This window comes from Embiotoca jacksoni, unplaced genomic scaffold (assembly GCF_022577435.1).
Source record: "Embiotoca jacksoni isolate LCO1_2020_lvr unplaced genomic scaffold, fEmbJac1.0.p SCAF_4, whole genome shotgun sequence".
Classification (NCBI taxonomy): domain Eukaryota; kingdom Metazoa; phylum Chordata; class Actinopteri; family Embiotocidae; genus Embiotoca; species Embiotoca jacksoni.
Window position 1 is genome coordinate 21,396,392 of NW_027185392.1, and position 26,167 is coordinate 21,422,558.

At 41.7% G+C, this 26,167-nt stretch overlaps 2 protein-coding genes across 3 annotated transcripts in view; both read left to right on the forward strand.

The window, feature by feature from the left end:
• The first annotated feature begins 1,754 nt into the window (after positions 1–1,754).
• Positions 1,755–9,761, forward strand: atpv0e2 (ATPase H+ transporting V0 subunit e2). Its single transcript, XM_069166976.1, has 4 exons — positions 1,755–1,972; positions 2,814–2,861; positions 5,332–5,430; positions 6,848–9,761. Exons 1-3 carry the CDS (start codon positions 1,869–1,871, stop codon positions 5,423–5,425), a joined length of 246 nt encoding a protein of 81 aa, XP_069023077.1. The 5' UTR covers positions 1,755–1,868; the 3' UTR covers positions 5,426–5,430; positions 6,848–9,761.
• Positions 9,762–15,419: 5,658 nt separating this feature from the next.
• The window catches only part of LOC138208598 (CREB3 regulatory factor-like), a 28,575-nt gene continuing 17,827 nt past the window's right edge, over positions 15,420–26,167 (forward strand). Inside the window, exons 1-6 of one of the 2 annotated variants that reach the window (XM_069166594.1) lie at positions 15,420–15,437; positions 15,569–15,779; positions 21,327–21,397; positions 21,523–21,584; positions 21,689–21,805; positions 22,165–22,951. In XM_069166594.1, coding sequence (XP_069022695.1) covers positions 21,576–21,584; positions 21,689–21,805; positions 22,165–22,951 — 913 coding nt within the window. In that variant the 5' untranslated portion in view covers positions 15,420–15,437; positions 15,569–15,779; positions 21,327–21,397; positions 21,523–21,575. Of the gene's footprint in view, positions 15,438–15,568; positions 15,780–16,409; positions 16,593–21,326; positions 21,398–21,522; positions 21,585–21,688; positions 21,806–22,164; positions 22,952–26,167 lie in introns of those variants that run through there. The other variant, XM_069166595.1, reaches the window with a different exon arrangement.

The following is a 26,167-nucleotide window of genomic DNA, read 5'->3' on the forward strand; positions in this document are numbered from 1 at the left end:
CACCGAGACGATTGAAATTAGACTTCTGATCAAAACTTTCATTACGGTGTAATAACAAATTAATTCAGATTTAGATACCAACTGTAGTTCAAAACAAAGTATTAATTAAATCGCTCTTTCTAAATTCAAACTACCCAGTTATTCTGTGCATTGCATTGATTAAGGTTACTATTACATACCTGCAATGAAACTAGGCATATATTTTAATATGTTGATTTCACTTTTTTTTTTTTTTTTTTTTTTTTTTTTTTTTTTTTTTTTTTTTTAAGTTTCATTCATCTTATTTTTATCACTCCCAACTCTTTAGGCTATTTCAATTTCCTGTCAGAGCTTTGATATGTTCTGGATAAAAGACTGTTTGATATAAATTGGTATTTATTTTAAGAAACTTTTTTTTAGATGATTTACTTAAAATGTATCAGTTCCAATTGGTGCTGGGCAAGTAGGCTTTCCAATAAATATATTTGCCTGACATCCTCTCATGGAAACTATTACGAAATCTAAAATACCTATAAACGGTTACACCTGTTTCAGAACTTTGGTTCTATTTTATCGTGACAGCCCTATTAGTCTTGCCAATTAATGAGAAATATACTGAGAACATATGTATTTCCTGGCAAGTTGACCAAGTTAAAACTGGAAAGCAGTGGTCTCTAATTGCAGCCATAACCACCATCAACTGAAGGAAACTGCACAAGGGGATGCAGACAGACACCTTTGTCCACTTTGAGGCAGTATGCAACAGGAACATCAACAATAGCATTTAATCTGTTAAATTGTTTTGATATTCTGAGGCAGCTTTAGGCATAAATATGTCACAAAAACCAGAAAACAGATTTCTAAATACATGTATATGTATTACTTTCACACTGATTCACCAGAGTAAAGTTAAATGGCGAGAGTGGCAGTGCTAATACAGGAAGGCAGGTTACTTGCTGTCACCTTTTTGGCAAATTAATGTAGCATGCTCTCTGCACATAACTTGCATGTCTTAAATTTGTAGCCCATGTGCAGCCATTTACTGTGTGTATGGTCTTGGGTGCATAAAGACTTAAAACATGAAATATAAGGCTTGCTGCTTCTCTGTCAAAACCCACAATATTGATTACTTTAACACCAACATACACCACTGTTTGGACTTATTTTAACACGTTTTTCTTTGATTATTATTGTTTAATTGATAAAGGAAGAAAATAAGGCCCTAAAACCTTTCTTACCAGTAACTGAAACTTAAATTAAAACAAAAAATGTATTACCGGCTAATCAGGCTTAACAGGTGTATGTGTTACAATAGTAACTGAGTATTGTCTCTCTGAATAATTGCATATGTATATACACATCATTGGTTTTAAAATAATTATTTCATAATTATTCCATTATTTTATCACTTTGTTTTATAACTTAATACTGCTGACAATAAAAAAGGAAAATGTTTTCATTTACTCTAAAATGATTCTAATTTTTTATTTTTGTATTTGGTAATAGTAAAACTAAAAGCTGTGCTTTAATTTTTTTGTTTGTCTTTTTTCTTAGTTCCTTTTCCTGCTCTATAAATAACATTAATGGTGAACAGTAAAGGATGGTTCAAAGTATTCGGGTTGAAAATGAAAAAAACTACACTGGTCTACAATCTGCTGGCGCAACCATCCATCCAATCCCTCTCACTGTAATACTGAAAGGCAGCTGGCTACACGAATCAGACTCCACTGTCTCCGGAGTCTGGACCAATCATACACCGCGTCGGCTTAGATGGGCGGGAACATCGCGGAAGCGACGGGCTGGCTCAGCAGCCATTGATGCGCTTTATTTCTAAGAGGACAAACCCACAATAATTCTTCCATTTGTACCTGTTTCTGCCAGCTGAAGCCATGGTGTCCCACTCTCTCGCCCTGCCGATGATCTGCTTCACCACGTTATGGGGACTGGTGGGAGTCGTGGCCCCGTTTTTAGTGCCCAAAGGACCCAACCGGGGGTAGGTGCTGTAGCGGCCGTTAATTAACTGCAATTAACGGCGTTTACTTTGGTTTTGTTCAGAAGCATTTTAATTGAGATATACATTTTATTTAATTACTATTCATTGTTAGTCTTTTCGCTGGGTTCAGTGGCATTTTATGTTCAGAAATACATGAGCGCACGAGCGTACTCCTGTTTATGTGATGAAGGCCCTGCGTCATCCCCCCCCCCCCCTCACCCCCCCTCACCTCCATACGGTCTCTACAGGGTTAAATCAACAGAGGCAAGCGTGGAAAGATAATTTGGTTTAAATATTTATGCACCTGTATTGTACGATATAAACATATTGGTACCTCCTGTTATACAAGACAACATTGATTTGTTGTGCAGGTGTGCAAAGTAAAGTGTCTCCAGTGTCCATAGGTGTTGTGATGGTTGTCATGAAATTTTGTGTCAGTTTTTATTTTATTTTTTTTTTTTTGGGGGGGGGGGGAGTCCAGTTAAACGAACACAAATAAATAGCCTACATAAAATAAACAGTTCTCTAAAGCAGTTCTCACTCACTTATGGGAAACGTTGCCCACAAATGCCTCAAACAGGCCACATAACCACTTCAGCACGGTGGTCTTGACAGTTGACATCTGTTTTTCATAGCGTGTGTTGTCATATGGCAAAACAACCACAAGCTCATGTAATTTGGTTTCTACTTTAAGTTACATATTAGTGCTCAGTTCATTCACTAATCTGTGCAGACGTTAGTGAACGTTAGATATATAAACTGTGAACCACTGTATTTGAATATGAAATATGACAGTAATACTGGGCCGGCGTGTGACTGACTGCTCTCTCCTCTTTGACAGTGTGATTGTCACCAGTCTCATCCTCACAGCAGTCTGCTGCTACTTATTGTAAGTACAAACTGTCTTCCTCTTCTTCTGACGTTTGGAGCTTCGCGTGTCCGGGTGACTCTGCTGTATTAATCTGCTGCTTAATGACACCTGAGTAGTGAAACTTGAAACCGCTGAGCAGACTAGTCGTTTGCTTTGTCCAGCGCTTTCAAATAAAACGGCTTCTGAGGTTGTTGCGTGTCACGGACGGCAAACAGTGGTTTACAAACGCACTTGAAGATCGACGTGGATGATAGGAATGGGAAGGGAAGATCGATAACAATTCACAAGGTTGAGAGAAACAAACAAACAAACAGGAACATCAGCGACTAATCGACAAAAATACTTGCAAAGAGAGCATGCTGCCGGGAGAACAGGAAGAGATGGGCAAGTCGCTTCACTCGTTAAATATCAGCTGGACGTGCGTAAAGCAAAGAGACGTGAAGGAGAATGTAAATGCACTGAAACAAGATATTATTCAGGGTCTTATTGGCCGAGACCGCAACAACGCAGAGCAGAAAAGTTGTAATAATAATGACAACGATAATAATAATTACAGCAGTTTCTCTACTTCTACCAAAAGAACCTGCCTGAGAAAATGACAGATCTGCACAGCCGATGCAAGAGGAATATCAAATAGACTTATGATAAATGAAAAGATAGATGATAAAGATACAAACAACCTGGTCTTCTCAGCACTGAGGTCTATCCTCATGAGTTGCTAGTTTGAAATCCTCCTAAAACCAGCTGGGAAAAAGATTCCCCCCCCCCCCCCCCCCCCCATCACTTTTTGAGGTGATAAAAAAAAACATGAAGAGTGGGAGGAAGTGCCTGCAGAATTATTATTCTACCACTAGAGGGAGCTCCAGCTCCTCCAAGAGACACCTCCATAAATACAACAGCAGCAGCATGAGATTCACAAACCTGTACACGTTTCTGTAATGAAAACTTGACTTCCTCCGTTTTAGCTCTTAGTTTGAAAATGATGTCGCTGGATGAGTTGGAGGAGCTTGAACATAAAAACGGGTAGAAAGAATTACACGTACAAGACTGATGAGCAGATTGACCTCATAGGCAGATGGCCGCCCACCCCTGAGTCTGGTTCTGTCGGAGGTTTCTTCCTGTTAAGAGGGAGTTTTTCTTCCCTCTGTTGGAGGTTTTTCTCCCTTAAACAGGAGTTTTTTCCCTCCTAGCTTACGTGGGAATTGTTGAATTGTTGGGTTTCTCTGTATAATATTGTAAAGTCTTGCTGTAAGGACTTTAATGTGTTAAGTGCCATGAAATAACCTGTGTTGTGATTTGGCACTTTATAAATAAAGTTGAATTGAATTTAATTGAATGTGCCGGGTATATACAATTTTAGAGATTACTTACAATTTGAGAACTCTGGATTAAAATGGATAATACGGATCACGTTTATGGATTGTCTGTGTGTTTCAGTATGATTCTGTTTTATATCTTAACAACCATATGTCTCCTCTGTTGTGTAAGTGTGTGAGTGTTTTATTTGCTGTACGTTCAGCCATTAAATCTAAAGTCCAGTAATCAGCCAGTACCTCAAGAGCCAGTTCAACCAGAGAGGGTTCAGCAGTTGTAAAGGAGAGTTCATGTTTTAACCTTTACACGCTATAAACTCAAACTTTATTTATTTCAGAAATACACCCAATAAACCGACCAAGCCAGCACATAAGTTGCTACCAGCTGGTAGCTGTAATCAAACGACTAAAATTATCCCTACTGAAGGTAAATGTGGACAAAAGCGGTGAAAGCTCTTCCACCCTTTTGCACAAACACTTTATTGATAATTATAAACCACAGCGGGACCAAACTTTACCAGAAGATAACTTGTTGTCATGATCAAAGGGTCCTTTCTGGATTAACAGTCCACCTGATTTAAAGTCCAGTAAACAGGGACAAAGTTCATACTAATCTTTTTGAAGAACACATTCTGATTATCAGAGTTGCATCCATCACTGTTATTGTGGAGACTCTGGACACAAAGCGCAGGATGCTGCTTACAACAGTAAGTCAAAAGAACGTCAGCCCCTTAAAACGGGTTCCTTCATTCACACCGTCTCGTTGTGCGTCTTTATGAAGACACAGATCCATCCGGCTCATTGCAAGCTGCGCAAACCAGCAAACAATCGAGCTGAATTAAAAGGGTGATAAAACAACATTCACCTTCGTTTAGACCCACGAATAACAGCTTCAGAGCTGCTTCAAGTTGGACCTCCTTTAAGTCGACAGCTCCTCTTGTGGCCTCGGCCTGTTTGGACTCGTTGTGAAGCTGTTTCCTGCTCTGTTTACGGTGATGGTTGTTTTCACAGCAGGGTGATATATCGCTGTAATGCTCAGCAATAAGACGCAGGCTGCAGGAAATTAAAAAAAAAAAAAGCCGTACTTTTCTTTGAATTCCGTGATTGTGAATGTGCCTGTGTACACATGAGGTCATCGTGTTGACAATCCTTCTTTTCTCTCCCTGTTTGTGCAGTTGGTTGGTAGCCATTCTGGCCCAGGCCAACCCGCTGTTTGGCCCTCAGCTGAAGAATGAAACGATTTGGTATCTGCGCTACTTCTGGGAGTAAAGACGGTGAGTTTGTCAGAGCAACACTTACAACCTGTGATCTAGAGCAAACAATCAGAACAAACGGAAAGGTCCGTTTAAGATGAATACCATGACCCACTTACTGGGTGGCATCAATATGGGCTTGTATAAATAGCTCCCAAAAAAATCTGGTAAACCCTTCACATGTAACGGTGCCGTAACGGTTATTTTCCGCTGGTTCCGTCTCCGACGCGGCCACCGGAGTGAATTTAAGTCGATGCTTCATATCCCACCAGCTGCGCCGCGCTGCTCCGCTGAAGATAGGCAGCGAGTCTATTTTTGGCGGAAGCCGCTCGGAGCAGATCGGCCGAGCGGAGTCGGTTGAGAAAATAAAATAAAATTCCGCTCAATTTTCAAAAATAAAACACCCCATGTGCAAATTTCTGGCTTTAGAACAAATCTCTACATCAACCGTCCGCCCCCGCCGTCTTACAATTTGGACAAGAAATGCTGCGTTCTCCTCCCGCCACAGACACAGTGTGGGAAATAGTTACGCCAAAAAAATTTAATCAGAGGGTTCCTGTTTTTAATGACTAAAATACAGCTGGCTGTGTTAACTTTGTCTGTAGGCTGCAGCACAAAGTAGGAAATGACAACAATAACCACAAAACAGACGAAAGAAGCCGTTTAACGACGTTAACCGACGACAGCAGCACAGAAATCATGGAAAGATGACCGATCCAGGACGTCTGACGCGCTGCCAACATGGCGGACCCGTGTTCAGTGGAACATGCAGCTTATCATGTCCCGAAAATGCAGTGAAATCTCAAAAGTCCCTGCAGAGTCCCAGATGTTTACCTACACCCTCCTACTGATCCTCACCCTTCAAAATAAAAGCTCACTATCTGCTTTTCTTTTATCCAGAAGGACCGGCTTAAGTTGACGTTAAGGAGTTTCTCACTCGCTCACATTTGAATTGTTTATTGTGTGAAAAATTTGAATACAAGTGATTCATTCTATTTCACTTCATTAAAACCAGACCTTTATTCTGAATTAGGATGTTGTCCATGCTGGAAGGATTCTTCTGTTGGCACACGTTTTTGTTTTTTCCTTTTCTGTCGGCTCCTCAGCACCGACAGTATCTCCTCCTTCATTTGCAGTTTGCAAATCAAAAACTGCTCAATTTGTCTCCCAGAATGCAGTGGGTGAACAAACCTGCTACTAAACTTCCTACGGTGACAGAAGTGGCATTCAGGCGTTATTATTTGTCAACTCCTCCAAAATATGAGCCGGCTGAAATGTACGGGGGACATTTTTATGAATTTTCCGAGGCGTGTTTGCATCACGCAGTAATCTAAATTTCTGTAGCGGGGTGTCTTTGACTTCCTCACCTCTCTTTGCATCCTCACAGTCAATATTAGGGATTGTAAGTAATGTTCATTTGTTTATCTCTCTGTTCCAGGACTGCGAGCTGTGATGTCTCCCATCGTTCCTCTCCCCCGGTTTGCTGGACTTAATTTTAACATTTCTCCATTAAGCACACACACACCCCCACAATCTGCAGAATTGATGGATTATTTTATAACTTGCAGCATTTTGCAACCCAAAAGTCCATGTCAGCTTTCTTTGTGACCTTGGGGAACATTAAGAATAATGTACAGTATCTGCAATTTAAGATTCAATGTTTATTAAGACACATGTTGTGTGTTTTAAAACAAGCCGAGTGCAACATGTCCTGTTTGTAGTTGTGACTTACAGTAACTCAAAATGAGGAAAGTCAAACCACAACATCATCTGTTTGGAGTAGATGTTAATCTTCCATCTCTATAATGTGCAATCCTTTAGTTTACCCCATGTTTGTTTACATTTGTTGATTTTTTTTTTTGTGTTGCTGCCATCAGGGAACAAGGATTTTGAAGTGTTTGTATTTATTTTGGCTTGCGGACACTGATGTAAGGTTGCTGTGATCACTCGGTGTCCACACGGCCTTGTTATATAACTGTTATTATCTGTGATGTAATGGTGTGTGTGTGTGTGTGTGTGTGTGTGTGTGTGTGTGTGTGTGTGTGTGAGAGTGTGTGAGAGTGTGTGAAGAGTTCATTAGTGTGAGTGCTTGAACCGCCGCCATGAGAATCTCCTGAAACCGTAAAAGTGAAGAGCGATTCCCTCCACTTTAGATCACTTCAGCATGAAACTCCCTCCCACATTCCCCTCATGCTCCTCACCACGGAGGTCCTCGTTGCCATGGTGATCTCATCACCCAATTCAGTCCCTCTCCACTCGACCCCTTTTGATGAAATCCTGCCCATTTTCGCCTGCTTGTGTACAGCTGTACCGTAGGTTGGACTGTAGGGACCAGCATGATTGTAGAGTGAAGCTGCTGCTTGCTGCTGATAGATTTGGTGTTAACGTCCACTCTCTTTAAATTGAATGTTCACTTGTAATCAGGCTTTTAAACATCTTAATTCCTAATTTAAACTTTTTGCAAATGAATTCTTCCCCCACAACTTTCAGGTAGCAGGGAGAGATCGCTCTCATTCAGTCATTCACCACAACATTTCATGAAAAGAAAAAGTGACAGCTTTTCACACTGTTCCAGTAGCCAAGAGTCAGAAGAAACCTTTCATAACAAGGAGGGTTGAATTCAAGTCCAGCAGTCACATTCTGTGTGACATCAGTCTGCGAATGGTTTTCTGCAGTTCGAGGTCAGTCAGGTGACATTTTAAACAAGATGCAGAAAATTATGAAGTGAATTTTAAAATATTCTCTCAAATGAAACGGGGATTCATTTGGTCACAAACAGACGTCCTTGCAGTTCATAAATATGATCATGTTTGCACCAAAATATGTAAGATGGGTAATCTTAACAATAACAACGATGCTGCTCTGCGGCATACAGTGCAGTATTTAACCTCTCTTTGGGCAGTCTTCTGTCGTTATCCATTCATAACCCATCATCATTATCACACTGGCTCTACACCACCATCCAAAGTGGACCGTGAGATGATGATGTGCTTCATCTGAGCACAAGGTTGCTTGGGTACGATGGTCTGAAAAACGATTTCACCCCTTTCACCTGGGAGACCAAACTGGCCTCCAACATGTTTCCTCTTTTGTCACCTGAACATTTTCTTCGTATGAGTTGCAGTTCTGTTGTCACTCTGACACTATTGCCTCCTCCTGATGCTTTAAGAGTCTCATACCAGCCACTACCACAATTACACCTCCACCCCGGAGCACCCCTCCTTCCCTCCCTCCTTACCACTCACCCTCCTTGTCCTTCTCTCTAAAACCACTTTGCTTCAGCCAAAAAGAATCAAAATCAAAATACAGCTACTTTTTAGAAAGACCAAATTGCGTTGTATCTTTTCCCCCAGCCCTTTTCTGTAGTTGTGGTGGTGGCATGTGTCTAGAAGTGGATATACAACAGTATAGTGTAAAGTCATTTACAAATAGGGACCCGCATTAAATGGAGTGTGATTATGCCTGATTACACCAACAAAGACTTTCCTCACCAGTAAAGTTGACTTTGTTGCAGTGGGTATTTAGTTTCACTCTAAGTGAGCCAGGACTTGTAAGCACAAGTCACATGGGCTCACGAATAGCTCACTCATTGGACAGACTTTTGTAAACCTGTCAACCTGCAAGGTTAGAAATGTTGGTGTTGGCAGAGTCAAAACAAATCTGAAGCCAGGTCAAGGGAACTTTAGCTCCGTGTTGTGTTTGTAGCAGTTGAGAGCACACGAAGAGAAAGTTAAACATGAGCAGCAGTCCTCCAGACTGAAGTTTTGCTCTCACTCTCAGACTTTCTGACCAATAAGAGCCAGTTATCAGATTTACCTTTTAAACCCTTGAGTTTTGGGGTCTGTGTCCTGTAGTTGCGTAGGATTTCATTCCTCAGCCAACTCATCATGAAGCACGCTACAGTTTGCTTGCAGAAGGACAGTCACATTTCCAGTGTCAGTGAATCATCAGACACCAAATGGCATTTTTCTCAGCCAGCCAAGCAAACTTTACTAAAGCAGGGAACACTTGTGACTTCAGATTACCACTTCTAAACATTCTGGTTGTGAACGCACCCTGAAAATGTTCCCTTTTCTTTTGTGATGAATCTGTTCAGTCCTTTTGATAACTGGCCCACATTCATCTGTTAAATATTCCTGGCAGCATGAATGGAGATTGAAATATTTGGTGTGTAAAGAGTCACCATGGTAACACAATTCTAAAAAAAAAAAAAAAAAAAAAAATCACAAATTTAACTGTTGATGGAGATGAGATCCTGTATGTGACCTTGTATTAGTGTGAAGTAAACGCTTCTATGTGAGTGGCATTGTATGTGAAATACCCAATAAAGAGTGATGTCTCATACAGTACAACTGTGCTTTTCACATCATTCACGTTCTTACCGGAGCAGGCAGAAATGTAATCTAGATTCTCGGTCATACTTAGTGCTTTCAAACGCCTACCTGCTTAATCTTATCTCACAAGTATACAGTGATAATTACACGCATGCACACAAAAACACACCCATGTTAAAACCTTGCCCGAAATTATTTTTAGTTCAGGTAAAAAGGAATTTAAGTGGGTTATGGGTTATATAATTTAAAGTGCTGTTTGTTTGTACAAATCAAATAAAAATGACTTAAGTGTGGACCTTCCTGTTGCATATCTGCCAATGTTGTTGCACTGCCTGTGAGAGGAAGGGGCCCCTGCTGTGGAGCTGAGGCAGTTTTATCAAGTTACCTTGGCAATCAAGGACAAGGTTGACTCTTACGCAAGATTCTCACAATGGCATCAGCAGTAAGGCAGGCATGATTCATACCTACTCAGTTAACCCACCTCATCCATCAGGTGTGAGCAGATTGCAGGAAGAACCTGCAGTGCTTTACAATGAAGACCTGAAAACCGATTCGGGATACTTCCTTGTCTCATCGAGGAACTGAGGAAGTTTAAGAAACGTACTTTTTTCATGTGAAGAATTGGAAAGTGAAGGACTAAAAGGTAAGGCATATTTGCATGCTCATCAAATTGCTGAAACTGATAGCTGCGTTACTTGACCAAAGCTCAAAGAAACCTCATCCCAGGCCCAGACAACACTGTCCAACTGCAGAGCTCCACACTAGTGCAAGTCTAACCTGTGCCACCTACAAAAACTGCAGTTATGGCATTGGCAGTGATGCAAAAAATAACCTTTTATAGGCTGGATAAGAAATAGCTCCTCATTTTTTTATTTTATTTTTAAAGTGTTTTATATTTTTGGATAACAGGAACATATTTTTTTTGCTAAATATCTCAGAGAATCCACAGAGTTGTGGAGTATGTTTCTCAAAACATGATTATTTTCCCCTTGTCATTCTGAAAGTTAGTATCTAATTTTTTTAAGAGAAAAAAATAGCTGTTGAACTGAGTTGCCAAAGAAAATGAATATGTGTTTGTGTTGAGTGCAGACTATTCAGCTTGGGGGTTAATAAATTGATTGCTTATTGGTGGAATGATTGGTTAGGAAAAGGTTTTAACAATTTGCCGTTAGGTCAATTTGACTGTTAAAGAAGTACCTGGTAAAACGCTCTAGTCCCACTCCATTAATGGGAAATGATTTCATTTATGAAGTTACTAAACGCTGCCATTTAGATAGATGGAGTGAAATATCTACCATCGTGTCTTGTTGTAATACAGTTCCCAGCCATCAGTGGCAGCACTGAGCACAAGGCTGCTGGGGAATACCCAGTCTGTGAACAAGGAAGAAATAACACGCCATCTTGAATTTTACATCTTACTCTGACTTTATACTGGATACTGTACATCACCCTCATTCCATCAGAGTAATTTATTATGTTTTTAATCAATTTACACTTGCCTGTGTTCATAATTTTTTTTTTTTTTTTTATTATCTCGGATCACTTTACAGGATCACACTAAGTATGATGGTTTTGTATAAGGACTAGCTGAACACATGAACTTAACCTCAACCTATGACACAGCAATGTTTTTTCAATGCGCAAGAGAACAATTATTTTTGTTTAAATTCAGGACTAAGTCATAGCTGTGTGATGAGTCATTGAAAAAAAGTTTCAAGCGCAGGCAACATGTTCAGACACAAAATGGCATTATCACACTTTGCATGTGAGAAATTATTATTAATTACTGAGAAAAAAGGGAGCAGTACTGTACCTACAGGTGCAGCACAAATTCCTGTGCTGGGTTATAAATATTCTTATTTCATTGCCCTCCAAAAAGGACAAATATCAATCGATAAATCTCTGCAGCAAATAAATTAATGGTGGTGCAGCACTGCAATCTCGAATGATCCATTAAATCTGCACGACCTTTTGAAAAAGCAGCGTTGTTTTTGTGAATGTTTGACTAGCAGAATGATTTGTACTATCCTCTGGTCACAACAGAAATAGAAACATAAGGGAGTGGTAATACGGTGAACCGCATAAAAACTGTCACTATTATCCTTTAAGTATGATATATACCAGCCTTGGCCTACATTTCGGTTTGAACAGATTTATACCAAATTAATACACATTATTTAAGGTCACACACACACACACACACACACACACACACACACACACACACACACACACACACAGCCTTCAGGCCTTCACATATGGGCTTTAACCGACAGATAAAAACAAACACCCCACAGCTTATCTCCTGTAATATTCATAAAACGTGGCTTAATGAGGCTCATGCACCATGACAACCTACTTTCCTCTGCGAGTACATTAAGATTTAACCATGTTTATGCAAGCAGCTATATGAGCTGACCTATATAACACTGGCTGTGCTATAGATGGGTTTCTTTCAAAAGAAGGGAGCAGCTGCTCATTCATATTTTCATCTGTCTGCACACAGCCAAAACTATTACAGATACTTGTTTTAAGGCAGGTAGTACAGATAAATGACAGCTAAATATAACCCATTATTATCATATTCATCAATATTGTTTCAAATTAAACATTATTGATAATGATCCACTTTTTTTCTATGAATTCCCTGCATCTATTTGGTTCACAGTTACAACACTCCACAGACTCATTTTTACGTTGTTTAAAAAGAAGAAGATTAATAGCCTACTATTGAATTCAGTCCCTACAGCAGTACATGAACAATTTAATAAATGTCCTACAAATAACCTCATATGTTGTCTTATATATTGACTGGAATATAAAGGGACTACAGCTACATGTACATCCTCAGGCCAAATGAAAAATACAACAAATTAATAATGCAAAGCGAGTTTGCTTACCTCTTGATTCCTGAAAAGGCCACTGGTTTATTAAATGTATTTTCTTCAATTAAATTAATTAATTGTCTGAAGTTCACCTAATTTAAGTCTGCTGGTTTCATATAAAAACTCATAAAATGACTGAACAACTTCTTCAACCTGATATTTGACTTTATATTTTATTTACAGAGATGTGATGCAATACATATTTTTGAAAAATTCCTGTGTCATTGTTTATGGATAAAATAATCACGGTAAACCTTTTATCGTCAAAAGGTAAACCACAAGCCCCAACATCTTGGAGTTTACAGAGTGGTATGGCTGTGAAGTTGTAGTAAACCCGCTGCGGAGGCCGCGTGCCAGCGTCTGCTCCTCCGTTAACAGGTCAGTAAGGAGGTGAAGAGTTTCCAGCGGGGCTCAGCTCAAAAGCAGCCCCGGACCCCGCTGGGGTCAACGGGTTTGAAGCTTTAGTCCTCCCGGTGTCCTTAAAGACGGGTCGTGTGACCCCGCCCCTCTGACGATACTGTGTCGTAGACGCAAACCATATCCGTTTTCACTGCCTTCATTTCGAGTCAAGTTACAATTAGTGAATAACTGCAAAACCGGAAATGTGTTAGTAGGCTTTTCATAATAAGAGATGAATACTCGTGGAGCGCTGACTGCTCTGAGGGTTTCCTGCCTTGATACACAGATAAACACAACTAAACAGACATCCGACAGAGAGTCTGTTGTGTATCATTCTCAATGGCAGTATTCTGTATTTGCACATTCAAGTGATTCAATATTTTTGAAGTGCGGCAGAGCTTGTTTAGCTTTTTGTTTTGTTGTGATGGTTTAGCATATTGTAATGTAGGCTACCTAAAAAAAAAAATTCATCATTCCAATGTAATCTATGCAAGCCATACAAACCATTTACATACAATGAGTTACATCCGATAGCCTATCGCGATAACAGTTTTTCATTCAACTGTTTGCCTGTAACAAATAGCCTATTAATAAATTCAGATTAACAAGAAAATAAAATGTGTTTAAATGTGTTGCTGTTCAGATGTAAGTAAAATGTGTACTTCTTTGTTCTCTGTACTTTGTCAACTTTAAGTTTGTGCCACTAAAAATCAAGTTTTCAAATACTATTTTAGTGTAAAATGTATTTAAGTTTTTTTTTTTTTTTTATCATTTTGGTTTGATGATGTTTGAACCTAATTGATTTAAGATGGTATCTACAATGTAAAAACATGTTCATAAAAGATGATGAAAAAAAGTAAAATATAGCAGACATTAGTCAAGTAAAAACATATTTTAGATTACATCAGACTGAAATATTGTTCCAATATTTGTAAAACTTCAACTAACTCATTAATTGAGAGCATATCAACGGAATCAACACGGTTTCCGAAAAATTTGGGACACTGTAAAAAAAGTTTTTTTTAAATGCAATGATTTGCAAATCACAAAAATCCAAATTTAATTGCAAACAAACCAAAGACAACACGTTGAAACAAAGACATTTTATTGTTTATTGTTTATTTTATTGTTTGATATAAAATAAAAATAAAAAGTTTTGTCTCGTCTGTCCAAAGGAAGTTTTCCCCAGAGCACTGAAGTTTTGTCAAAATGCATTTTAGCAAATTACATTCGCTTTGTAAAACGTTTTTCTTTCAACAGTGATGTTTTCCTGGGTCATCCTGCCCATCCAGCCCACTGTGCTCAAAAAGCTGCAATGAGACACAGATGTACCTAGACCTCAGAATTCAGTTTATATCACTTGGAAGTTTTCCCTGGCTCTTTGTTTCCTCTGTTCAACCTGGGGTTGATTTTCCTCTTGCAGCTGCATTCAGCCGGTTTGACTACAGTCCCAGGGACCTTAAACGTGCTAATAACATGTGCAGGAACCACGAGCTGCTTGGAGATGGTCTTATGGTCTTTATCTTTAACAGGCTTGTCTATAATTTTCTTTCCGCTTTTCTCAGACAACTCTTCGTTTTGCTTTCTCCGGTCCATGTTCAGTGTGGTGCACACAATGACACGAAGCAGCTCTGTGACACAGCCTACCAAAGGCATACATGACAAAGTAGCTTTTCATTTCATTTTTTTCAGGAAAATTTGAAAAAAAAAAAAAAAAATTCATTGAGCTGTTCGGGGTCGCAACAAATTCACCCACGACTGTTGTAAAACCACCCATTTAAATTGTACACCTTCCTTCGCAACGCGAGTTTTATTTTGAAACCCCCGGCCAGAAGTCTGACACTCTAATTTTACAACATTTATACTCTCCCTGCGGGATTATTCGTAAACTCAAGTGCCCCCCAATTCGCCGATGAGAGCTGCAACTGTTTTTACAGCTGACACACTTCCCAATCAGGTCAGTCACTCACAGCTCCTTTCTTTACCTTTACGGTCCGCTGAACCCTGAAACATGCAGCTAAACACGGCGTAACCAACAACAACAACAACAACAACAATAACAACAAAAACAACAACAACAACAACAACGCTAGGACACAGTGGCAGCATGAGACTCGGAGCATAAAACACATCCAGGCGCGCGGATCCACGCCCTCCATCTCTCTCTTTATGTTTATGTCTCTTTCCCTGCCCCAAAAAAAGTGGATTAAACCCGCGCAGCCGCCACAGAAAGTGTCCTCGTCTTGTTTTAAGAGTCCCGCGGACCGCACCAACTCAAAGACAGGGGGGGGGAGAGAGAGGAGGGGGGGCTGTACAAGCTGTACAAGCCTGTAAAACTTTATTAATAAAGGAATTAGCTTCAGGGGAGAGATGACTGCCTTTATTCTCCCACCCTCTCATCTCCAAAACGGTAGGCTTCTGCACCAATGGAGGGGAGGGAGAGGCATGAGGAGAAGGAGGAGGAGGAGGAGGTGGTGGAGGAGAAGGGGGTGTTCAGCAGTCCTACAACCATCTTTTCTGTCCCGTTTATCCGCCATATAGCCCAGCTCGGCACTGCTGTAAACAAACTTCCCGCATGTGGCTGTAGGTGAAGCGGGATTCCCGGGCTGAGGGGCTGCTGCTCACGCGGTGATCCTCCTCTGTCCTCCGTGGATGGTGCGGAATAATATCATCTGGAGAGGCCGAGGCCGACATTTTACCCCGGTCCGGAGGAGCCTCAACTCGGAGGGGACATCCGAGGACACGCGCTAAGGTAAAGCCAGTCTCTCAGTTTTGGGCAAATAAACAACTGTTTACTTTAAGATTAACAACAGAGAAGTCTTTGATGACATGTTTAGGAACAGACAGATACAACATGAAGGCTTTTAACGGTCTTCTAGGATGAAAATGGCTACTTTCACTTGGAATTAAACACAGGAGCACGCATGGTACAGAACTACATGGGGAATATTTTGATTAATAAATGCAATTGCACCGTACTCTAAGGTTATTTGAAGATTAATCACTAATATCCATAAAATGTGACACTCAAAACAGGTGCCTTATTTCCCTTCTACAACCTCTTTCACAGTACATTAATATTTCTACATTATTGCACATTTTTCCTTTATAATTGCGAATATGCAGGCGGACAACATTGCTCGCTCTGTGAGTGTGTGTGTTTTTTTTTTCTTTAATGGCCTAAATTGGACAGTTTACGACAGTAAATGTACATTTGTGCGGAGACGGACTCGCATTAGCCTGTAACTACCACCGATCGGCGGCAGCACCTGCAGGTGGACAAACAGCAGCCAAAGTTGTTCTGTGATTTGTTCTTCGCTTCAACTTTAATGTTTAACGAGAGTCCGAGGCAGTGTGCGCAGAAAGCAGCTCCTCCAGCCGAATTCATCTGGAGCCTTTAAAAAGCTGAAGCCGATCCACATGCTCAGAAATCGGCCGTATTAACAATTAATATTGGACATCCGGTGGCACTGCCAGCTGCGCCCCATTTTTATTGTTGTCTGTGCGCCGAGCGGATCCCTGTTGTCTCGGCTGGATACTCCGCGATGCTCGCTGGCTGCTTTTGGTAGGAATTTATGTTTTTGTTTGTACAAAAGGGAAATGCATGAAATGCGAACGTGCAGTGTGAAATAGGAGAGTGAGAGTGGATGTGGAAGCGCAGCTCTTCGGCTCGCCGTGCCATGCGGGACACACTGCTGGCTGCCACCATGGCACCTTCCCTTCGTGCTCTGGCTCTGTGTGCAGCTGTTGTTGTAACCAGCTGTGCGGACACACAGCACCGACGTGCCCCATCAGATCGGTTGCACCGATCGGTTCCCTGTTTGATTGAAAGGTTGTTTTTTTTCCCCGGGATATAGCGGACGCGCACTGGATGGAGAGGGAGCGAGGCGAGGGGCGGCAAACGGGGCCACTTTGGCTCTCCATCGTTACGGGAAACGAAGCTCCAAGGACACAGAGAGGCGGGGGCGCATCCAGCTCGTTTAGGGTGTTTGTTCATTTTGATTCCTTGAAGTAATTCAAATGTTTTTATGTGATTAGAGGAGAAACGGAGATTTCCCAGGCGAGACGGAGCTTTTGTTTGCCCGCTCAGATTTTTTTGGAGCTTTAATTTGGCAAATTGTCTCCCCAGACAGACTGACAGTGACCGTCTCTCCTCGCTGCTCTCCCGCCTCCTCCTCGCGGTTTTCGGCCACACTCTCTGCCATCACAGCCTCTTCGTGGGCATGCTGAATTTACTTTTCTTCCCAGTCCTTTCCTCTTCGTGCGTAACCTGCATCCATCCGTGACAGCGGTGTCCGCTATCATGCTGGAGTTGTTCCTCCTGAAGAGGCCTCCAGCTGCTCAAGGTTCATTGTCTGGTCAGACTGCTCATGCTCTGAATTTGCCTCTTGGTCCACTGTCAGAATGACTTGCTTGCGCACTCAGAAGTGTTTGACACATGTTTGGATGAGAAGGTTCGTGCGGTCAAATCAGCCAGCAAAGCTATACCTTTATTTTGAAAGTTACGTAGAAGTTTTTATGAAGCAGTGACATTACATGAGACAGAACAACTTTAAAAATACGATGCTCTTTTAAGATCTACTAACACATCAGATTCCTAATGATAAAAAGATGAAAGTGGTGTTGAAACAATTTAGTTGATTAAACAATTAGTTGATCAACAGAAAATAAACAGCAAACCTTGATGAGTCATTTTCTTTGGCAAAAACTACAACTGTCTTTGTTCTAGCTTCTGATCAGTGAGGATTGTCTTGATTGTATATTGCTATTTGTTATTTATTTATTTATATAAATACATTTATTTATTTTATATATGGTTCCTTTTTCTATCCCAGCAGCTGTGAGTGATTGTCGCTTTGGACTTTCCCTGTGGGGATTAATACAGTATTTCTGATGCTGATTCTGATTTGCTGCATGGGATCGTGTTCGGATTATACATGTTGGCTGGACAAAAGGAGTACTTTAAAGCCGTATTAACGGAAATTTCAAATTTAGGAAACCATGAATATTATTTTTACTATTTTGGGACCAAACAGTTCAGAAAATAAATGTCAGGTGAATCGATAATAAAGTAAATAATTTAATCTGGTTCTTTTGAACCCTCCGCCCCGTGTCACACATAACAGTCTGTTTCAAAGACATTCGTTTATTTTTGTTTAGCATTTTCTGGGCACCACATAGTGTTCAGGAGAATGGCTTCAGGGCAATAATAGTATATACATACATATATGGCTGGAAATGACTGTTATTATTTTCGTTACTGCGGTTCGGTGTACGTGACAGGGAAAGTAACAAACTGCACCTCACGCAGCGTAATATCCTCACTGAGTGTCAGGATATACGGTGTGTTTTCTTTGTCGGAGTGTGTGTGTTCGGTGTTGCTACATGAGCTGCAGTTGTGTTGGCATCCACTTTGCTTGCAGAGACTTGTTTACAGAGAACTAAATGGATCGTTGGCTGAATGTAAATCCGATGCTTATTGGTGGTTATTGACCCACGGTGGTTTGAGACGAAGTGCTTTCATTTTGTTTCCGGTTACCTTACTTTGAACTCTCCCTGTCAGAGTGTGTTTATGAGAATGGAGACCTTTGGACCGAGCCCTGTGTTGAACCAACACACACGACGCTATTGCGAGGTTGTTATTGCTCGAAGGCAAGCCGGGCTCCTATACGAGCTGCAGGATGAGCAAACACCAATAAGAATCTGCTCGGCGCATCGGTTTACCTTGTAAATGCAGCAAACACAGAGGAGAGAACTGTGCTGAAGTGAAGCAGATCAAAGGAAAATGGTAAATGCTCCGTCTTAGGTGAACAGAATGTACTTGTGTGTTATGTTCTTGTTTGCGCTACGAAACAAAGTATAAAGACGCTTTTTTTTTTTCTTCTGTGAAGGGGAAGAAACACAAATCAGCACTTGTGCAAGTTTTATTGTTGCTCCAAGCAAACAACTGACATAAAAAGGTACATGACCTTAACCCTCACGTAAACCCAGGGTGCTTTGTATCTCAAGGACTCCTGCTCTCGGTGCTACTGCCGAAAATGCATGATAAAGAAATGTATCCCCGGTGTGTTCGTAGCTCACTGGGATTATTACATTTGTTCCACCCGTTTGTTATCTACTTTAAAACTCTGTATGTGTCTGATAAGTGTTTGTGTATGCGGTGTGTTGGTAGCTGGCTTGCTTCGTGTGCCAAATACCAGTTTTCCATGTGGCGTGCCAAGGCAGTGTCATAACCGCCCAGCCAATCCTCATTTCCTCATTCTTGTGTGCCTGAGGTCAATCCACAGAGACCATACTATGCCATTGTTCTCCAATCACTGAACCAGCCTCTCTGCGAGCTGCTTTCTTTGGTTTTCCACAGGTAGACCTGTATTGTTCCCACAGTTTGTGTGTGTGTGTGTGTGTGTGTGTGTGTGTGTGTGTGTGTGTGTGTGTGTGTGTGTGTGTGAGGGCTAATGTTGCTCGCTGTTTCATCATGTTGCCATGTGAAAGGAGCCCCGTCTGTGATCAGTACTCTCTTCCCCTGGAAGGCAGAGTTGGAGTTTTGGTTTCCCAAACATTAACGAATCAGTCTCCGCTCATGTCATTGGTGGAGTTTAACCGTAGTGGGCGGAGGTAAAGAAGCAGTTCTTTGGAGGGCAAGTTAGCTAGGTGGAAGGATATATAAAGCTGGCTATAATTTTCTTATTGAGAGCAACTCCCATAAAAAGGACAGCGCCAATGATGAATTGATCCTAGAAGGACATTTTATGTGTGTGTGTCCAAAACTGGAAATATCTTTGTTGCACCATTGTTGTTAAAAACCCTGATTAAAAACATATCAGTGAGTTACACTGTTACACTTGGTGACGTGTCTTCATCATCATGAACACACACTGTTGTTGATTTGGTCTCACGTGCTGTATATTTTGTGTATCAATCCACGGCTGACAATAATCCTCCTGTAAGCTCAAACTAAAGGGCTCATCTGTTCTGGGATATTTCTGAGCTTTTGTAAAATGTATTTGTGACTCTTTTATTATCACAAATACGAACAGCCAGCAAGCCGGAGAGTGTTAGCGAGATGGACGAAGGCCTTTTCATTGGTAGATGAAGATACATGTTACAACAGTTTTATCCACTAAAACTTTGTTTCAAAAAGGCACAGAAGACAAATTAGGAATAATAATGACTTTTCTTTTTTGTTCATTTATGACTGTGGCAATGATACAAGCTACTCAATGTGTCAGCTCATTTACCAGGTAGCTGGAGGAGAGCTCACTTTTAGCCATGAGAATATGAGCTTCCTTCTTCCTGACTCCGTGACCCTTTGATTGGTCAACATTACACAGCAGGAAAACCGGCCTATTGACTCCTTCCAGACAGTTTTAACCCGACTTGCAAGGAGACAAATGTTTCACTTTAGCTTTAATCTGTTTTCACGACTTTGCTTTTCCCTCTAAACTCTTCTCGTCTCCAGCTTGTTGTTTTTTCCTGTACAGGTCATGTCATTTTTAACAAATTAACATTTCTATCTGAAGTTATCCTTCGATGCATCTTGTGAGATAACGACACACTGTACCAAAATAACAAATGATAGTTGGTAATTATCCACACTTGAATTCACAAATGCCACATGAATACTTTGCAACACAATAAGATTCAACCTTTATCTCGTGCATGACAGCGTTTGCTATTTTATGCTCGTAGCTGGCAGAGCTTTCTCAGGAACTGATATGTCCTACATTTTTGGCAGCAGCATGTTTTTATTTTTTTCATGTTGAATAAATGGATTTATTAATAGAAAAACCAAGCAGCTAATGTAAGCAACAATAGCCACCATGGTTGAAGTCCAAACACATTCATGTTTCCCTTCTCGAAACATAAGAAACATGTTCACATCACATCACGATAAACAACGAAAAAAAGAAAACAATTTCACCGATAATTATTTCGTCTTCAGTTAAAGAATGAATTCATTTAAACGAACAGACTGTATTTTGTTATTAAAATGACACATTTAAAACCTGCAGTTTGTCATCTGAACTGCTGTCATCTCTTCTCATTGTGCCGATCACACAAACCAAATACAATAGCGAGCAACTTGTGCTGCATTGTGCCAAGAAAACAATACAAGTGTTACATAACAACGTGACAATATGCTTATTATGCTCATACTCGACACACGCTAAAGATATGCATTACATCCTCATATATCTTCAGCAGTGTGTTGAATTTCACGCTGTCATTGTTTTTGAACTCCTATCTTGTCCTCTGTTAAACTCATGTGGGACGGTCTCTGTGCTGTTTTGTCCTCCAGGGTGAGAGACTGAGGGCGGCAAGGCTGCGACATGTGATAACAGCTCGACCCCTTCACCCTCTCAACCTCAGGTCAGTGGCATCTTTCTCTTCGTGTCCTCTCATCTTCCTTGTATGAAACTCCTCTTTGCCTCTCATGCCTCCTCTTTGTTGCATCTCCGCTCAGTTCTGAGCTCGGTTGTGTTTTTTTGCGACAGAACTCTCTTAAGCTGACGTTGTGACCGCGACCCGACACCCTCCTGCCTTGGGCATGCCTCAGGTAAAGTAGAAACACAGATTCTCCTCCATCACCTCTGACTTACGGTCCTCCCATGTAGGAGTCCATGTTGGATTTGTTTCCAACTCGTTGTCTGTGTGTTTCAGCCGGGTATGAATGGGATGGAGCCTGCGTTTGGCGAGGCCTACGGGATACACAGGGGTCTGTTGAGCCCCTACCCTCTGGCCATGTCGCCACAGGGGGGCAGGACTGAGTACGACCAGGTGAGAGACCACATGACATCGAGATCATTTGTAAACATCACGTCTTACTTTGAAAAAGAGGAATGCTTGGCTTGGATTCACCTGACCTCTCAGGTATGAATCAGTACATGTGGGCCAGGTGTGAAAACATCCTTGTTAAGCTCCATTCTGAGGGGAATTGTGCACTGGATGAGGTTAGGTGACTCACAGAAGTCATTTTGACTTGTTATAGTAGGAGAAGCACGTTCTCCGTAGGAATTATGATATAATTAATATTACAAGAAAATGTTGAAATGAACCTGAGGAGTAATGTCCAAAATGCAGTATGTTTTGTAAAATCCAAATTTGCTCAATTTAAGCATGTCTCTGCCCCCCTTTAGAGCGTGCTCCTTATGCTGGGCTCCCCAGCATCGCCAAGGAAACGGCCCTTTGAGTTGCTAAGCGACCTGGTGGACGACGGAGGCTTTGGCGAGGACCTGCACCCGGAGCGCTGGGATGTGTCTGCGCTGGACGAGATGGCTCGCTACACCAAGCTGGGCCTCGGGGTCGGGGGGGAGCTGCTGGCCTGCTCCGAGGAGGCGGTCCTGATAGGCCGCTGGGGGAGGAGCCGGGAGGAGGAGGAGGAGGAAGAGGAGGAGAGGAGGAGGAGGAACAGGCACGCAGCTCCTCCCATCACCAAGGAAGCCCAGGGCCCTGCTGCAGGCAAGGAGGAGGATCGTATCTCTGTTTCCGCGACAACGGAGAGGGAGTTATGTGTTGCAGGAAGAGGAGGAGGACAGGATGGGGGGATGGCGAGGGAGTGTACGGTGGTGGAGGTGTATCAGGTGGCACAGGAGGAAGAGGAAGTGGCGGCGGCAGCAGCGGCGGGCCTCGCTCTGGAGCACTGCAGCGAGGAGCACAACTACTCCCTGAGCCAGGGGGGGGAGCTGGGGGCGGGGCCTGGCCACAACTCTCAGTCAGAGGAGGTGCAGGTGGCGGAGGAGCAGCAGGAGGTACGGGGCGGGGAGGAAAGCCAGGCCAAGACTGAGCTGGAGCTGGAGGAAGAGTACGAGGAGCAGGAGGACGACGAGGAGGACGACGAGGAGGAAGAGGAGGAAGACGGAGAGGACGGAGCGGAGGAGACGGCGGTGGAAGCCGAACTCTCAAGCTCCTCGGAAACTGAATGTGGTGAGTTTCGGTGCGAGTGTGTCTGCGTCTGTGCGGGGAGGACATGTCGGCTCATCCCAGCGCTGCCAGCAGCCCGTCTGCCCACACAAAAAACATTTCAATCCATCTCCGGTCCAGATGAGGCCTCGGACCGCCTCGTCCGACTGGGTTTGGCTGAGCGGAGGCATATTAAATACCAAATATGCGAGTATAAGTCTCAGACATGAAACTGTTTCAGTGGCTACGGTGTTGATGTCATGAAATGGCTGTCAGGGTTGGAGTGTTGTCTTTAGGGCTCGTATATGGACATGTTAAATAGGATATGAAAGTTGGTGCTGACTGTTAAACAACCGTCAAAGAAGAACTGGATTTCAGCAGCTTCAAAAGCAACACGAACAAGCCAGCAACAGGCTGCAGCATTCAGCTGGCGGGTCGTTAGACAGAGTTTGCTTTCCTTATTATTTCTTTACACCTCACTTATTGCTCATTCACAAATGTTGAAGGAACTCAGACACTGAAACAATAACTTGAGCAGTTAAACTACTGTGATTGTTGAACAAATGTGCTTGTTACAGCTTCTTTATTGTGAGGATTTTATATAGTAAACTGATTATCGTTGGTTTTTGGAGAAAACACGATATTTGAAGCTGTCAATTTTGGCTAATACCTCATTACTGTCTGACATTTTACAAATCAACAGTCATTCAGTTAATTGAAACGTAATTGGCAGATGAATTCACAATGAAAACAATCATCAGTTGCTCCCGTCGAACTGGTGCCGTAGTTTTGACCTTTGACCTCATTACTCACTATGCATTTCGAGGAGGGACTTGTCTTCCAAACAAACCTTATTTTCACATTTGTGGAGGAACAAGTAGGCCGAGAAGATGAGACAGGCGTAGACGGCGAATTTAGTGACTAACTTCCATTCTTGAATCATTCCGAAAGCGCCGTCTCTGAGGCACGAAGACACGCAGACAGCAGATGTACCTCCGTGTCCCTGCTCAAACAGTGCATGGGTGCTGTAGGAGGTCTCTGTGGTGGGACTGGCTCGGTGTCTGCTTTTGTAATACAATTCGGCAGCATTTTTTTAAAAGGTTGCCGAGTGGCTCACATTCAGCGAAGAGGCTGCGTCGCACCACTGTGATTAAAATAGAAGTAGCATTTGTTCTGTTTCATTTCTGTTGCATCAGATTCATCTTGAGTTGCAGTTGTGAATTTGTAGAGCTGGTTCAATAACAACAGTGTTTACTGACTCATTGTTAAATGAGGCTGTTATTTACGCTCTTATTTTTTTTTTTTTTTTTTTTTTTTTTTTTTTTTTTTAGATGTCAGTAGAAATGCCAGTTTTTGCTGCAGTTTTTCCCTTATTTTGTTTCAAAATGACCCTCGGTCTCTTATCAACAGAGCCCTGGGTTTTTAATTTTGTCCTTGGAGCTGTGGAGCTTTTACTGACTAAATTTGGAGATGCTTTTTTAAGTTGAAAATTCAAAACAATTCCAGGGTTTAAAGGGTTAACAACATCCAAATGATTTCCTTCATTCACATTTGTAACACCTTGAAGTAAAATTAAGGGCAGTAGTTGCCATGGAGGCCTCAGTATTTTCCCCAGGAAATTGGGTGTTTTTAAAACCTGGAGTAGAGATTTTTAGACTCAATATATCAAGTACCAAAACCTTCTGTTGACCAAAAATAAATGAAGAATTCAGTATTTTTCCAGCAGAATTTTTGTGTGTCTCTGGTGCAGAGTAGGAATTGGTCCCATGGCCTAAATATTTCTAAAATCCTGTCTACGACATTGAGAGTAAATACCTCCCTCAGACCTGCAGAAATAAGAATAGTGATGGAAAATAATTGGACAAATACTAATAATAATGTTTGGACTTTACATATATTTACAAGCCAGTGGCTGGAGTGTTTTATTAGAAAATAGTGAAAGAAGGATCTATATTACCCAGTGCTCCTAAGAAAAAAAACAGCCACTTTGTCTATTGCAGAAGTCACATTTATTTTAATCTAATTTTGATTAAATGTGAACGAACTTGGAGTTTATAATTATGTTAATGTACATTTGATTCTTTGGCCTGTGAAGAGTGTTGTATAATGTCCGTGTTGGCTCTGGACTTCATTTTCAACAGATTGCTGAAAGACTTCTGTGTTTACCAGGCATGCGAGGGCCGGTGAAAACTTCTGTCGGGTTGATTGTGGGAAGTGCAGGATTTAGGGTTTTCAGAGCTCGATGACTGTCTTTTTGTCAGGTTTCCCGACTAATTTTACATCGAAAATAAATAGCTAGGGTGCTCCTTCAATTTATTTCTTGTTAATTAACATTCAGACATAAACTGGACTGAACTGGAGGCTTCTTGGCAGAGTGAATAAAATGTTCTAATGTAACCATTAGCACATTAAAGCAGCCAGATCCCACATTGATGAACAGAAGGTCCAGATGAAGTCGCAGGTTGCTGCCAGCGTAGACCAATCAGCTACTCCGCTCAAATGTGAGAGCAAATTTAATGTCCAGACTACAGGACATCAAATATAAACATGTATACTAGATAACACACACTTCACTTCAGATTACCGTGGTTTCCCAGGCTCTTTGTGCCGCCGATCGTCCCCCTGTTAGATAAACAAATCTCAGGCCTCTTGTTGTAAGGTAATGGAGAGGTCGCTGGCTCGCTCTCAAAGACCCGTCTGGGTCATATTTCCACAGTCGTGAGACACCATTGTTGCTCGCCATTGTTATGGTCGTGGGTGTTGTGTGTGTGTGTGTGTGTGTGTGTGTGTGTGTGTGTGTGTGTGTGTGTGTGTGTGTGTGTGCATTTGCCCAGTTGAGCTATTCTTACCATTTGCCCCTGGTGATCACAAAGGGCTGCATGACAGAGCCAAAGTGAGTGTATTAGATGTTGGTTGAGTATAGGAGCGTGTGTGTGTGTGTGTGTGTGTGTGTGTGTGTGTGTGTGTGTGTGTGTGTGTGTGTGTGTGTGTGTGTGTGTGTGTGTGTGTGTGTGTGTGTGTGTGTATCTGCGTGGACTGGCCATAGTGACGCTAGGACTTCATGATTAAGACTGAATCTGATTTAATCCCACTAGAAATGACTATTTTCTCGTATTGTTTATTTTCTGAACGCTGCTCTGGTTGATTTGAAGGAGCGTCTCGTCTCTCCTCCTGTTGGTGCAGCTTTGCATGTTGTATTATTTATGATGCCATTATTCATGGCTCTGCCTGCCTGAGGCC